Source organism: Artemia franciscana, chromosome 4 (genome assembly GCF_032884065.1).
Source record: "Artemia franciscana chromosome 4, ASM3288406v1, whole genome shotgun sequence".
In the NCBI taxonomy this organism is placed as follows: Eukaryota; Metazoa; Arthropoda; class Branchiopoda; order Anostraca; family Artemiidae; genus Artemia; species Artemia franciscana.
In genome coordinates, this window is record NC_088866.1 from 27,242,998 (window position 1) to 27,257,001 (window position 14,004).

Consider the following 14,004-nt stretch of genomic DNA (forward strand, 5'->3'; position numbering starts at 1 on the left):
GCAACCCCTTTTATATATGGGATAATTTCTGTTTGTTTTAAGTTTTATTGTCACTCCTTACTTGCAGTTAAAAAAAACTTCTTTTTTTATTTAATCTCTTAAGGAATGAAGTGGACCAATTCCCTTCATTATTTCCCCAGCAGTAAACAGTCTTTTTCTTGTTCATTTTTGCACTGATAGGCTGGAATACAGCACTGTTTTCGAGTACAAGGTGCAGCTTACTGGTTTTTGTGAGATAATTAATCAGACACACATTTCTTTGATAGCCCTTAACATTTTTTTAACGCCTTTGCCAGCTTTGAATACCACTGACTTCTTAGTCTTGACTTCATCTAAGAACATTTCCTTCCATAGTTTTACCCATCCTTATGAGGCTTGCTTGAAGAATGGTATATTGGTTTGATATTTTCTTGGCCTGCCCTGATGGAGCAAATTTTGTAGCAAGTGGGCTTCATGAATGCCTCTGTCAATAATATCCTGGTCATTAGTATCCATAATAATTCTAGTTGTCTATAATCAAAACCAGGACTTAAACATGTCAAATCCATATTTTGCAATTGCAAACTAGAATTATCCTATCCCTAGGCTAAGCAACACTCTCTTGAACCAAGGTGATAAGCTATCTGTAACTAAATGCAGCTTGTTGTCAATTTTAACTAGGTGAGAACTGTATTGTTTGTTTATAATGATTATTTATTAAGCCAACCGACCTGCAACAAAAACCAATTAAGCAAGCAGAAGCACAGGCATAAAACACTGCATCTCCTTTCTTTCACAGGTAATAATAAATATGATGCACTAACAATAACAAAAAAATCATTAACAATTTAATTTTATGTCCATTATCTTCCTTTGTCCATTTTATGTCCATTATCTTCCTTTGTTTAACCACTCTGCCAGTTTTTGTCACATGGGATCGTAGGGAACCATCTCCATTTCCGTTATTACTGTCCATTGGTGAAGGGGGTGTTGTAGCTCTTGTGGTTATGTAAGGGCTGTCTTGGAAATTTTGCCCAGCATTACAATTTACTGGAGTCTTTGGGGCAGCACTTTTTGAAAAGGAGGGAAGGGTCCAAGACAGGTTAAATTCCAGTTGCAGCTCCACATTACCTGTGAATACTGAAGCCTGTTGGGAACAGTCTCCAGCACTGGACTTTCTAACATATGACTATGGTTTCAAATGGGCCCGATTCCTACAATAAATCTACCATTTTCAGTCTGGATAAGAAAAGATCTTGGGGTCACGCATTACATTACTGCATATTTTGTCCAACATGCAGCTTCCTTTGATAGCTTGACCCAGAAGGGTTGGTTGTCTTTCAACTCCATTAGTTTCTTAGAAGCCTTGTCATAGTCCTGCTTCTGTGTTGGTTGACATCAGGCTCGACAGAATTTGTCCTTGGAATAGTCTTTGACTGCGATTGCTGCTGAGTGTAAGGAAGGATGGACCTTAAACTTCTACTTATAAGGAGCTGCACAGGTATACAACTTCATCTACTGGAATATTTCAGTATTCCAATAGACCAAGGTAGGGGGTCTGTGTTGAACCCTATCGCTTCTAACATGATCCTGCTGGGTAAATCTGTAGCCTTTTCAGCATGATCATCAGAGATTGGAAAATTTAGACGAAGTCAGATGCTGGATATCCTATTTCTTAAATGGACTGGAAGTTATCTGATTTAAACTGTGGTACATTGTCAGACTCTATTTTCTCTGGAATGCCATTTCTGGCAAAAAGAGCCTTGAATGAATCTAAGGGTTTTGATTATATTCATCCTTGGCTTCTCAAGCATACTAAAGATGTCCTAGCTCCCCCATTAGCTGTAATCTTCCAAAAATCAATTAAAGCTGTACAGCTTCCAGTAGATTGGAAAAAAGCATACATAACTCCTGTTTTCAAAAAGGGAAAAAATTCTGCAGCAAATTACAGGATGATCAGTATCACCTCTTCTGTTGTCAAATTGATTGAAGGAGTAGTTAATGATGCTATTGTTAAACATCTTGAAAAGAATGGCATCCTTCACCATTCTCAACATAGTTTCCGAAGTGGTATACCTGTTGACACAAATTTACTGTAGTCTTACAATAATCTCTCTCTCTCTCTCTCTCTCTCTCTCTCTCTCTCTCTCTCTCTCTCTCTCTCTCTCCTCTCTCTCTCTCTCTCTCTCTCTCTCTCTCTCTCTCTCGTTATAGATCTAATAGACAAGGGAATTCCTGTTGATGTTGCCCTCTTTGACCTAGCCAAAGCCTTTGAAAGGGTCTGCCACAGGAGACTGATAGTCAAGTTAAATGCTTCAGAAACAAACAACCAAGTTGTTGGCTGGATTAAGGCATTACTTGCTGAAAGGACCCAGCGGGTCAGAATATTAATATATCATGGAATGCTGATTTATACCAACTCATTTCTAGTTAAGAGTGGTGTGCTGCAAGGTACTATCCTTGGCCCTACCCTTTTCAGTATTTTTATTAATGATGCCCCTAGTGTAGTAGTACACAATTATTTAACTTTATATGCAGATATCTCTGCAACTTGTCTTGACACTTTCAAATCAAGTGTGGATGCTGAATGGAGTGATGTTGAGTGGAAATATGATTGGGAAGCCCATGACTATTCAACTCGTCTTTGATTATTCACTGAGCCTACAAGGAGGAAATCCTTAGATTGCTTCAAGCTGCAATTTAAGGTAAGAAAATCTTGGACATGGGATCCAAAAATTCAAACAAAGTAGCTATATCATAGATAAACCCCATCTTAGATATACTCTATCTAAGGCAAGTGTTGTGAAGCAGAATAATTATATTTGAAGAGGCTAGGTTATAAGGATAACTTTTGTCAAAGTTTAAATATAAAAAAAAAAATTCCTAGATTGTAGTCAGCCAATACCTACTAGCCCACTCCCAGCCTTCAGGCAATCACAAATATCTGAAACTTTCTATATCACATTCAGGATTAAGAATCTACAGTCCATGCGTGAAATTTACCTTTGTCTGATTTCTGGGCCATAAACAAAATTTCTTTTATTGTGTTCCCAGACCAATTAAATTTTTAAGGTTAGCAAACTACAAAGGAAGCATGTAAATAAATAGAAGTAACAGCCTGCCATGATATTCCTTATTTTGCACATAACTACCCCCTAATGTTCCCAGATACAGACTTAGACCTTCCCATGCCAGTTGGCACATAAAGTGGCAACAATGCCTCTCCAGTGTCTTTGACCTAAGATCATCAAGGGATGTTCTTGAGAGTGCTGCATCTTTTTCTAATTAGCAGGCCTACATTAGCGCTGACAAGATATTACTATTGAAGAGCCTCAATTTTAGCTTCAAAGAGAAAGTGGCACTCCTCCAAATGTTTCTTAACTTATCAAAGGTGCTTCCTAACACATAATATGTGTAGCAATTTCACGCTCAGGGCTTTCATTGGTGTTCACTAGACTCCCAAGACATCTCAACTTCTTGGATTTCCTATGCTTTAACTGTCAGCAGCTCATCAGGTAATTTATTTGCATTATTGCACATGATTTTTGTCTTTTGCATGCTTATTGCCAAACCTATTCTTTCGCCAACTTTTGAGAGCTCATTTACTTTGTACTGAAGCTACTGTCTTAAATGAGAAAAGAGTGTACTATTGTCTGCAAAGTCTGCATCAAATAAAGCATGACTTTCACTCAACTGGATACTACCTATGAAGTTGCATGTCCACAGTATTGAGGTAAGAATTGTAAACAGCACTGGTGACAGAATACACCCCTGTCAAATGCCTAAGCTAGCTTTTAAACACTCAAACAGGTCTCCATCATCAGACAAAACAGCACACATTTATTCATCATATAATGTCATTATAAATCTGACAATTTTATCAGGGAAAAGCCTTAGGATATATACAAAAGTAAAAGAAAACAATAAAACACTATAATTGCTACATTGTAATATGTAGCATGTTTCTATTAATCACATTATTGTGTTTCCTTCTATTGATATCTGCATTTTACTTTGTTTGTAAACATTTATCCAATAATTCTACTGAAATCACTAAGGCAGAACGATTATCATGAGTTGAGAATGCAGTAAACCTATTTAAAAAAAGAAGAAATGAAACAAGATCATAAACAACAAAAATTAGATCATTTAGAAGTATATCTAGGACCAGGAGGGTGGGCTGCATTATAAAAAATACAAGTATGATGTTTGAAAGAAGGGCAAAACAAGAAGTTTAATGGTTCTTCTTTTATTAGCATATTTCCCTTAGATATGGATAACCAAAAGAAATTTATTCTTGAGCCAACATTGAAGTCATAATTTGATCCAACTTAGGGCTCAAGTAGTTGTTCACTCCACTTCACTAATCTTACTAATTCCATTAACTAACTCACTAATCATAGAATCTCCTTTCACTTATCCAAAAAAAATTGTATCTGACTATATTTGAACAGAAACATGAGACAAGCTTAGTAGGAAACAGTAGCTAAACCACTAACTTTTGTTGTTACTAAAGATTTTTCAAGTAATATCAAGTAAAGTAAAGCTAAATGAGTATATACTTTATTTAAGTCAGGAATATTCCCTTGTAGATCTCTTTGTAGTTTGCCAAAACTAATGGCCCTAACACATGAATGAGTATTTTAATTGTGCAAAAAAAATTAATTTCTTTAAGAAAAGAAAAACTTGCAAACCCACAGAAAATTTGAAACTAACCAAAAAAATGTTGGCTGAAACAGATAGATCAAAATTCAAACCATTTTTTATCTACTAAAGGACAAATTTACAGTATTTTGAGCTCTGAAGCACAAATATTTGATGGCAATAGGTTTCAATAAATGCTTTTGAAAATGATTCAAAAAATGACTGAAATTAGCTATCAAACAGTTTGTGGTAACAAACTGTAGTAAGGAGCAACCCGGCTCAATAGTAACCAAAATTCTAAAAAATGAAATTTTGATACCAATAATTACATCAAAAGAATCGCATTTTAATGCTGATTTTAAATGTATAAGTTTTATCAAGATTAGTCTTACCCATCAAAAGTTACGAGCCTGAGAAAATTTGCCTCATTTTAGAAAATAGGGGGAAACACCCCCTAAAAGTCATATAATCTTAACAAAAATCACATTATCAAATTCAGCATATCAGAGAACCTTATTGTGGAACTTTCAAACTCCTATCTACAAAAATGTGGAATTTCACATTTTTTGCCAAAAGACAAATCACAGATGCATGTTTATTTGTTTTTTGTTGTTTTTTTCCCAGGGGTGATCGTATCAACTCACTGGCCCTAGAATGTCGCAAGAGGGCTCATTCTAACAGAAATTAAAAGTTCTAGTGCCCTTTTTAAGTGACCAAAAAAATTGGAGGGTACCTAGGCCCCCTCCCATGCTCATTTTCCCCTAAGTCACTGAATCAAAATTCTGAGATAGCCATGTTATTCAGCGTAGTCGAAAAATCTTATAACTATGTCTTTGGGGACGACTTACTTTCCCACAGTCCCCACGGGAGGGACAACAAGTTACAAACTTTGACCAGTGCTTACATATAGTAATAGATATTTGGAAGTGTACAGACGTTTTCAGGGGGATTTTTAGGTTGAGGGAGGGGTTGAGAAGAGGGGGATATGTTGGGGGAACCTTCCTTGGAGGAATTTGTCAAGGGAGAAGAAAATTTTCATGAAGAGAGTGCAGGATTTTCTAGCATTATTTAAAAAAAAATTAAAAAATAAATATGAAAAGTTTTTTTACTGAAAGTGAGGAGCAGCATCAAAACATAAAACGAACAGAAATTTGTATGCATATGAGGGGTTCACCTCCTTGTAACCTTGCTCTTTACACTAAAGTATTTTTAATAATTTTAACAATTTGTTCTATGGCCTTTGTGATACAGGGGTCATTCTTAAGGAATTGGGACAAAATTTAAGCTTTAGTGTAAAGAGCAAGGTATCAACAAGGGGTGAATTCCCTCATATACACAACAAAAACATATGAATATAGAAGTTCATTATGTAAGTTAATTCATAAGTTACATATAGTTTCTACGAATGAAAACTTTGTAAAAAATTAAAAGTTCTTGTTGCCTTTTTAAGTAATCAAAAAAGTGGTGGGCAACTAGGCCCCCTCCCTTGCTCCTTTTTTCTCAAGATCTTCTGATTAAAACTATGAGAAAGCCATTTAGCCAAAAAAAAATTAAAATGCAAATTTACTTTTAATTATTTATGTGTGGAGCGCCAAGATCAAAACATGCATTAATTCAAAAACATCCGGAAATCAAATAAAAAAAACAAGTTTTTTAAAATGAAAGTAGGGAGCAACATTAAAACTTAAAACAAACAGAAATTACTCCATATATGAAAGGGCCTTTTCCTCCTCAATGCCCTGCTCTGTATGTTAAAGTTTTTTACTGTTTTAAAAATAGAGTTAAGAGAAAGAATGAAACTTTAGTATAAAGAGCAGGGCGTTGAGGAGGAAAGGCCCCTTTCATATATGGAGTAATTTCTGTTTGTTTTAAGCTTTAATGTTGCTCCTTACTTCCATTTCAAAAAAATTGTTTTTTTTTTATTTATTTTTTGAATACCAAACACTAATGCACTAAGATTACTGAACACATAGTTTATCTCTTTTAAATGCTGGTACAAACCACAAGGTTTCAAATCTGTATGTCATTTGGTATATTATGTGACTTCCAGTTATAACATTTCATAATATGCAGATAAATTGTAGTTAACACATTTTAAAACTGCTTTTACTATTATTTATCCATGATCTAGTTCTTAGTTAGTCAAACTCTTCAAGGTGTTACAAACCATATTTTTACTTGTATTTGGTACTCAGCATAAGTGCTGAGGTATTACCTCAGGTAGCTGAAACAGGAGATACATTGGGAGAATACACTAGGGGGGGGGTAAAGTATAGTGGGGTTGCACATAAAACGTTTTCTTCTCTTCAAGTCTTTCTCTAGGCTTATAGCCTACTATTGATTTTGTCAGAGAAGAAAAGAGAGAAGGCCATTAGTTTTTCTGCTGCTTCTATGTTGTTCATCTTGACTAAACTCTAAAACCCATAGAAAGGCCTGCATGTTGTTCTTTAATGTAGTCCTAAGTAAGCTAACTTAAATACAATATACCTATTATATAACTGCAGCTAAAAGGATTAAATATGATTTTGTTGTTGTTTTGAAGAGCTTTTAATGTTTTCAAAATTCAAATAATACTGCAAAATGCCCAAGTACTATTTCTGTCAGGAATTTTATCCGTGTTCAACGTGGCTCTTAAGGCCACATTTACAGGTATTGTCCTAATTTACAGGTATTAAGTTGAAACAAGAGTGACATGTGACACAATGCATGAAAAAAGTATAATTTGGGCTATATTTTTACACATTAGGGGGCAGGGTAAACTATAACAGAAGCAAATTATAAATCTATTAACCTTAATTTCTCTGTATATTATAAAGTTAGAATTGTTTCCCAAACATGTTTTCTTCTCAAGAGCTTCAAATGTAAATTCATACCTGATCATTTTCTCTGTATCTTTAGTTGAAAATCATATATTTAAGTTTTTAGTTAGGCTATCTAGGCCATATAAGCTCAGAGACGTTCACATCAATAATGTGAGAAGACTTCCAATCCCTACTAACTCTCTGCCATCTTCACGCCCTCCTCTTGTCCTTTTTACTGTCCCAAGCCTGGACATCAAAAGGTCAATCATCAAACACTCCTGCAAGCTCCGCGAGGATATACAATTTCGTGGTGACGCATCCAAGACAGAGAGAAACAGGAGAAAGGCCTTAGTTGATGAGTTGAATAGAAGATTAAGCTCAGGTGAGCCCAACCTCATGATCTTCAAGGGCCAAATCGTTCCAAAAAACGAAGCTGCTCATCGCAGTTGGGAAGCGCCACCCCAGCCCCCTCCAAACCAATCCGCGATGGAAACCTAGTTATATCATTGCATCTTCATGTAAATAGTTTTGTTTCCCCAATGCTTTGTTTTGATAAATCGTCAGTTGATATTTCTTGTGAAGCTTCATCCAATCCTTCTCCAAACGTTTCCCATGTCGATTTAAGTGTTATTTCTGCTAATGTTAATTCAAATGTTATATCTATTAACTTGCTCGTGTCATGTCAGAATTCAGCAGATTCAAGTTTTTTGAGTACTATATCTGATGTTACCTCTGAGTCTCAACAGCCAAATTTCCTAAGTCAGAAGCCCCTTTCTGGAAATACTTTCTGTGTTCTTTCAAGCAAGGTTGACTGTCTGACAAATAAGCTTCTAGAATCCGGAGTGCTTCTTAGGGAAGAAGCAGCAGATGTTGCAAGTTTTGTTGAATTGTTACCAAAACATAGTTTTTTGGTGGTTACTGAAACGTCCCTACATATCTCGGGATATCAACTATTTAGCAACTTGGAGCACCCAAATTGTCAAAGAGGAGTTGGTGTTTATGTAAGAGATAGTATCCAGGTAAGTGTTGTAAATCCTACTATGCTTGATATATCTTTGATAGAAAGTGTATGGCTTGATATCTCCATTGCTAATAAAAATTTGCATCTTGGGTGCGTTTATTTAAGTCCAAGTGCTCCTTCCCTTGAAGATAGTGAATTGGCCCTCAAAACTATCATTGATGAAATGACATCTTCAATATCCCTTCCTAGCTCATTTGAGTTAATAATCACTGGAGATTTTAATTTTCCTGCAACTGAGTGGGTCGAAGAAACTGGACATTTTTCATCTAATAGTAGAGACTCACCTTTTTCATCTTGCTTATCAAATAATTTTCTTCGTCAGACTATTGATAAGCCTACACGCTATAGAGCTGATCAGAATCCCTCACTGTTAGACCTCGTCATTTTGCATGATACTGATTCCCTCATTTGTAATGATTATTTACCCCCAATTGCTAGTAGTGACCACCTAGTTATTATGTCTGTGCTGTCCCTAAATAGCTGTCCTCAACCTAAATTTCGTCCTCAGACTTTCACCGACTATGAGGCAATACAGCAGGAACTTTCATCTGCAAACTGGTCAATGCTTATAACCAGTGACATCAATGAGTTGTGGTTAAATTAAAAAAAAAAACTCTTCTTGCTCTTGAAAAGAAACATTCCAGGGTTATTTTTAGAAAACAGCCCAAAACACTTCCCTTCCTCTCTAAGGAAGTTAAGAGGCTGATTAACCAGAAATCTAGAGCTTGGAAACAGTATATGAAGAAGAGGAACTAGGAGACCTGTCATTTTATAAGGCAGTACGGAATCGTGTAACAGATTCTGTAAAAAAAACTGAAATCTACCTACGAGGAAATATTAGCTTCTGAGATCAAGTTAAACCCAAAATCTTTTTGGAGACATCTCTCTTCTAAAAACCCAAATCATCATACTATTCCTGACCTTGTTGACCACAGTGTACTACACTCATCTCCAATAGATAAGGCTGACATTCAAAATGCACAATTTGCTTTTGCCTTTACCCAAAATTCAGGTACCTCCTCACCAGATCCTCCATCGTATGAAGTGCTTTTCCCTATGCCTGATCTGTCAGTAAATGAAGTAATGATTTTCAATAGCCTTGAGAAGCTTGATGTAAATAAGTCAAAGGGACCAGACAGTGTTCATCCACGTCTTCTTAAGGAGTGTCAAAAAGCTCTCAGCTACCCCCTGTGCATCCTGTTCCGCTTATCTCTTCAAAATGGGAAACTACCGCATGATTGGAAAACATCTTATATAACCCCAAACCATAAAAAAGGGAAAAAGAGACTCAGCCGAAAAATTACCATCCTATAAGCATCACCTCTGCAGTTGTTAAGGTGCTTGAGAGATTTCTTAATAAAGCTCTAATTGAACATCTTGAGGTCAATAATATCCTTTCCACATCACAACATGGATTCAGATCTGGTAGATCTGTGGACACTAACCTTATCCAAACATATGAATTAGTGACTACACTGCTTGATAAGGGTTTTCCTGTCGACATGATTCTTTTTGATCTGTCCAAAGCATTCGACAAAGTTTGTCATGAATTCCTCATAATCAAATTGAGGGCCGCAGGTGTCAACAAAGGTATTGTACAGTGGATTATGGGCTTCCTTTCTGAAAGATCACAGAGTGTCAGAGTTTTTGATTTGCAAGGAACTCCTCAATTCTCTTCTCCTACAACTGTATTAAGTGGCGTGCCCCAGGGCACTATTCTTGGACCAACACTTTTGAACTTCTATGTTAACGAACTACCCACCCTTCTTTCAAATCTTATTACCCTTTATACTGATGACTCAAAACTAGTTGGAAAAGCGGCTACTCCCTCTGACCAGCAATAAATTCAAACAGATCTTGATAGTCTAGGAAGATGGGCTAGCATGTGGCTTCTGACTTTCAATGCTGACAAATGCCATGTAATCCATTTTGGCAAACATAACAAGCATCATAAGTATTTCCTTCAAGACAACTTCCTTTCTGCTGTTTCCAATTAAAGAGATCTTGGGGTTATTGTAGATCGCCAATTAAAGTTTAGCAGCCATGCTAAGTCTGTTTCATCTTCTGCAAATAAAACCCTTGGTATCATAAAAGGAAGCATCTCCAGCTGACAACCTAGAGTTCTTATGAAGTTATATAAGGTGCTTGTACATCCATGCCTGGAGGTTGGAATGTCATTGGCAGCCCCTTCCTTTAAAAAATATAAGAAGTTGCTTGAGGATGTCCAGCGTTGTGCCACTAAGATGGTTATCAACATGAATAAATTTCCATACAAAGAAAGACTATATTGTTTGAAGCTGCCAATGCTGACATATCAACAGAAAAGGGGTGACATTATTTTAACCAAAAAAGTCCTCTCTAAAAATACCCTTCCTGGTCTCTTTGCACAGCCCTTGCATTCTGGTACTAGAGGACATTCTTTGAAGCTCTCCATGTAGTGTTCCACGAGTAGACTCTTCTGCTCTCTGAAGAAACAGTTTCTGCTACTTCAATGGGACATGTTCAAGTCCCACCTTGATAGGGAATGGCTCTGCCAGGAGTTCCTTTACAATTGGGAAGGTGCAGAGTCCTCCACAAGAGTCTAATTTAACAGCCACAATCTACGCCAAACAAATTATTTTTTCTTATGGACCATCACAAGGATGGATAATCCTTATATTGCTCCAAGCAGTGATTTAAGGTAATTAGTTTTTCTTTGCTGCTTTCTATGTTGTTCATCTTGACTGAACACTAAAACCCATAGATAGGCCTGCATGTTGTTCTTTGGTGTAGTCCTAAGTAAGCTAACTTAAGGGTAAAATTCTAGTCCATTGACTTCTTGCTATCTTGGAAAGTTGTTGGGCTAGTGAATTGAAACTTTCAGGGATGGGTCTAGAGGCTAAAGTATGTCCCGGGAAGGTATTTTAAAGTACCCACCTTCACTCCTTCTCCCTCTAGAGGGCCCTGAAATTTGCCTACATGACAAGTCTATACCTATTGAAATTTTGACAGAACAACATTTTACCTTAATTTTCAGTTACTAGTTGCTTTTTCTCTGCCTTTAGTTCTAAAAATGCAATTCCTGTTGTTTGAGTAGAATTTTGAGCCATATCAATGTTTTTTTTCAAAATTTAGGAAATGTATTTGCATATCTTTAAAAGCTTATGAAATGGAATTGAACAAAGTTATGAAGCTGAAAACAATTTTGTTGTACTTCAATTAAGCAGAAGATCTATTTTGCGAGGTTTCACTTTTATAACACGCATATTTGTAAAGGTCATCAAAGGTCAGGGCGCTCAAGAGGGAGAAGGAGTGGAGGTAGTTGTTTCAAAATACCTTCCCGGGACATTCATTAGTTGGTAAAATTCTAGTCCATTGACTTCTTACTATCTTGGAAAGTTGTTGGGCTAGAGAATTGAAACTTTCAGGGATGTGTCTACAGGCTAAAGTATATCCCGGGAAGTTATTTTGAGATCCCTAACTATACCTCTTCCCCCTCCTCTGTATAACGCAGTTTTTTGTGCATTACAGCTTATATTTTGGTCAAATTTGATCCTATATTACTATTAAAAATGTAAATCCTTGCTTACCTTAAAAAAATTCAACTTTTCACTGTTTTTTAAGCTACTATATTCCATAATTAGTTTACCAGCATTGAAAAACAATTATTACCTTTTATGGTATAGTTCAAAATGGAATGCAGGCATTTAAACGCATCTCCTGTTTGAACTCTTATCTTTAAAGGGCATTTGACAGGGGCAATACAGATAAGACTTTGAACTTTTAAGGGGCTTCTCACTCAAAATTATGATTCGTTGCTGCAATTGGGTAAGGTTTATGTTATATGTATGTCAATAGCATTTATTTTGTTAATCATAACAGCATAGAGAAAGTCAATTTCTTCAAGAAGGCCCAATAATGATTCTTAGAAACCTGAAGAGAGGCGAAACAGAAATTTAGTGGGAAAAATAAGCACAAGTCCTAAATGCGTGATTGACATAACCGTAACAGATACACTCTCTTTGGGTGAGTTTTTTTTTAGGGGGGGGGGTTAATTTGAAAAAAATTAGAAAGATATATTTGTAACTTACGAATGGGTGATCAGATCTTAATGAAGTTTGATATTTAGAAGGATCTAGTGCTTCAGAGCTCTTATTTTAAATCCCAACCAGATCCAGTAACATTGAGGGGAGTTGGATGAGGAAAACAGAAATCTTGGAAGACGTGAAAATAAAGGTATCTTCATCTTCGAAATGGGTGGTCAGATCTTAATGAAACTTGATATATAGAAAGATCATATGTCTGAGATGCTTAATATAGATGCTTATACAGAAATTACTCTGTATATGAAAGGGGTTTTTCCTCCTCAACGCCCCGCTTTTTACGCTAAAGTTTGACACTTTCTGTTAACTTTACTTTTTAAAACAGAAAAAAAATTTAGCATAAAGAGCGGGGTGGTGAGGAGGAAAAGGCCCTTTCATATAAGGAGTAATTTTTGTTCATTTTAAGTTTTAATGTTGCTCCTTACTTTCAGTTAAAAACACTTGTTTTTTTTATTTAATTTATGCCATAGTTTTATAAATATATATTTAAAATTATCAAAATAAACCAAAAATAAGCCCTTAATAGACATTAATTACAACACAACTATCCAGAAAAGAAGTTTTACAAAGGAAAGTAAAGGACCATATCAAACAGTTTGTGGTAGCAAACTGTAGTAAGGAGATACCCGGCTCATTAGTAAATGAAACCATAAAAAACGGAATTTTGATGCTAAAATGCTGGAATTTGATGCTGAAAATATATAATTAATGAAAAAAATCAAATAGTTGAGAAAATGAGAATTTTGTCTCATTTTCTAAAATCTAGAAATTCTTCAAAAATCTAGAGGGGGAGTATGGGGCGGTTCCAAGAATATGCGGGGCAAGTTTAAACTGCTGGGAAGAATAAATCATTATTCAAAGTTTCATTTATTCAAAACAAAAGTGTTGTTTCCACTTTTTGTTGAAATCATACCCATTTTCTCTCTAGTATTTATAAGATTATGCTATATTTCAATGTCAGGACTCCAATTATATTTTAGCCTGATGAAGGGTTATAAAGCTCCAATATGTAAATCCGATATTTTTGAAAAATTTAATGTTACTTCTTTGTTTTCACTTGAATAATCTGTTTTTATGACACTTGATATTAACCAAGTGACATATAGCGATTGCAAATTCTGTTGTTCTGTCGATCATGCTCAATAACGCTTCTTAAAAACCTGAAGAGAGGCAAAACAGAAATCTGAGACCAGTGATGTCAATTGCAGGAGGGACAAGGGAACCGCCCCATAATCCCCCTCTAGATTCTTTTTATATTTTCATTGAAAATGCCTTTATTTGTGTTTTCTTTCTCCAACCTTTCTCCAACTCATAAAAACGTAACAAAACGAATATAAACAAGTCTTTCATTTATTTCCTAGTTTTTGTTTTATAAAGATTCCTCAACAAAATCATTAATACCCCTCCCCCCTTGGAAATTTCCTGGATACCACCCTATGAAAGAGATTTAGAAATGTGAAAAATACCAGTTTTCGAA

At 35.7% G+C, this 14,004-nt stretch overlaps 1 protein-coding gene across 1 annotated transcript; it reads left to right on the forward strand.

The window, feature by feature from the left end:
* Positions 1-1,658: 1,658 nt before the first annotated feature.
* On the forward strand, positions 1,659-2,078 carry LOC136025735 (uncharacterized). Its single transcript, XM_065701722.1, has one exon. It carries the CDS (start codon positions 1,659-1,661, stop codon positions 2,076-2,078), a length of 420 nt encoding a protein of 139 aa, XP_065557794.1.
* Positions 2,079-14,004: the final 11,926 nt, after the last annotated feature.

Excerpts from the sequence above, each read along its gene's own strand:
- LOC136025735 (XM_065701722.1), top strand. The coding sequence starts at position 1,659 with ATGGACTGGAAGTTATCTGATTTAAACTGTGGTACATTGTCAGACTCT.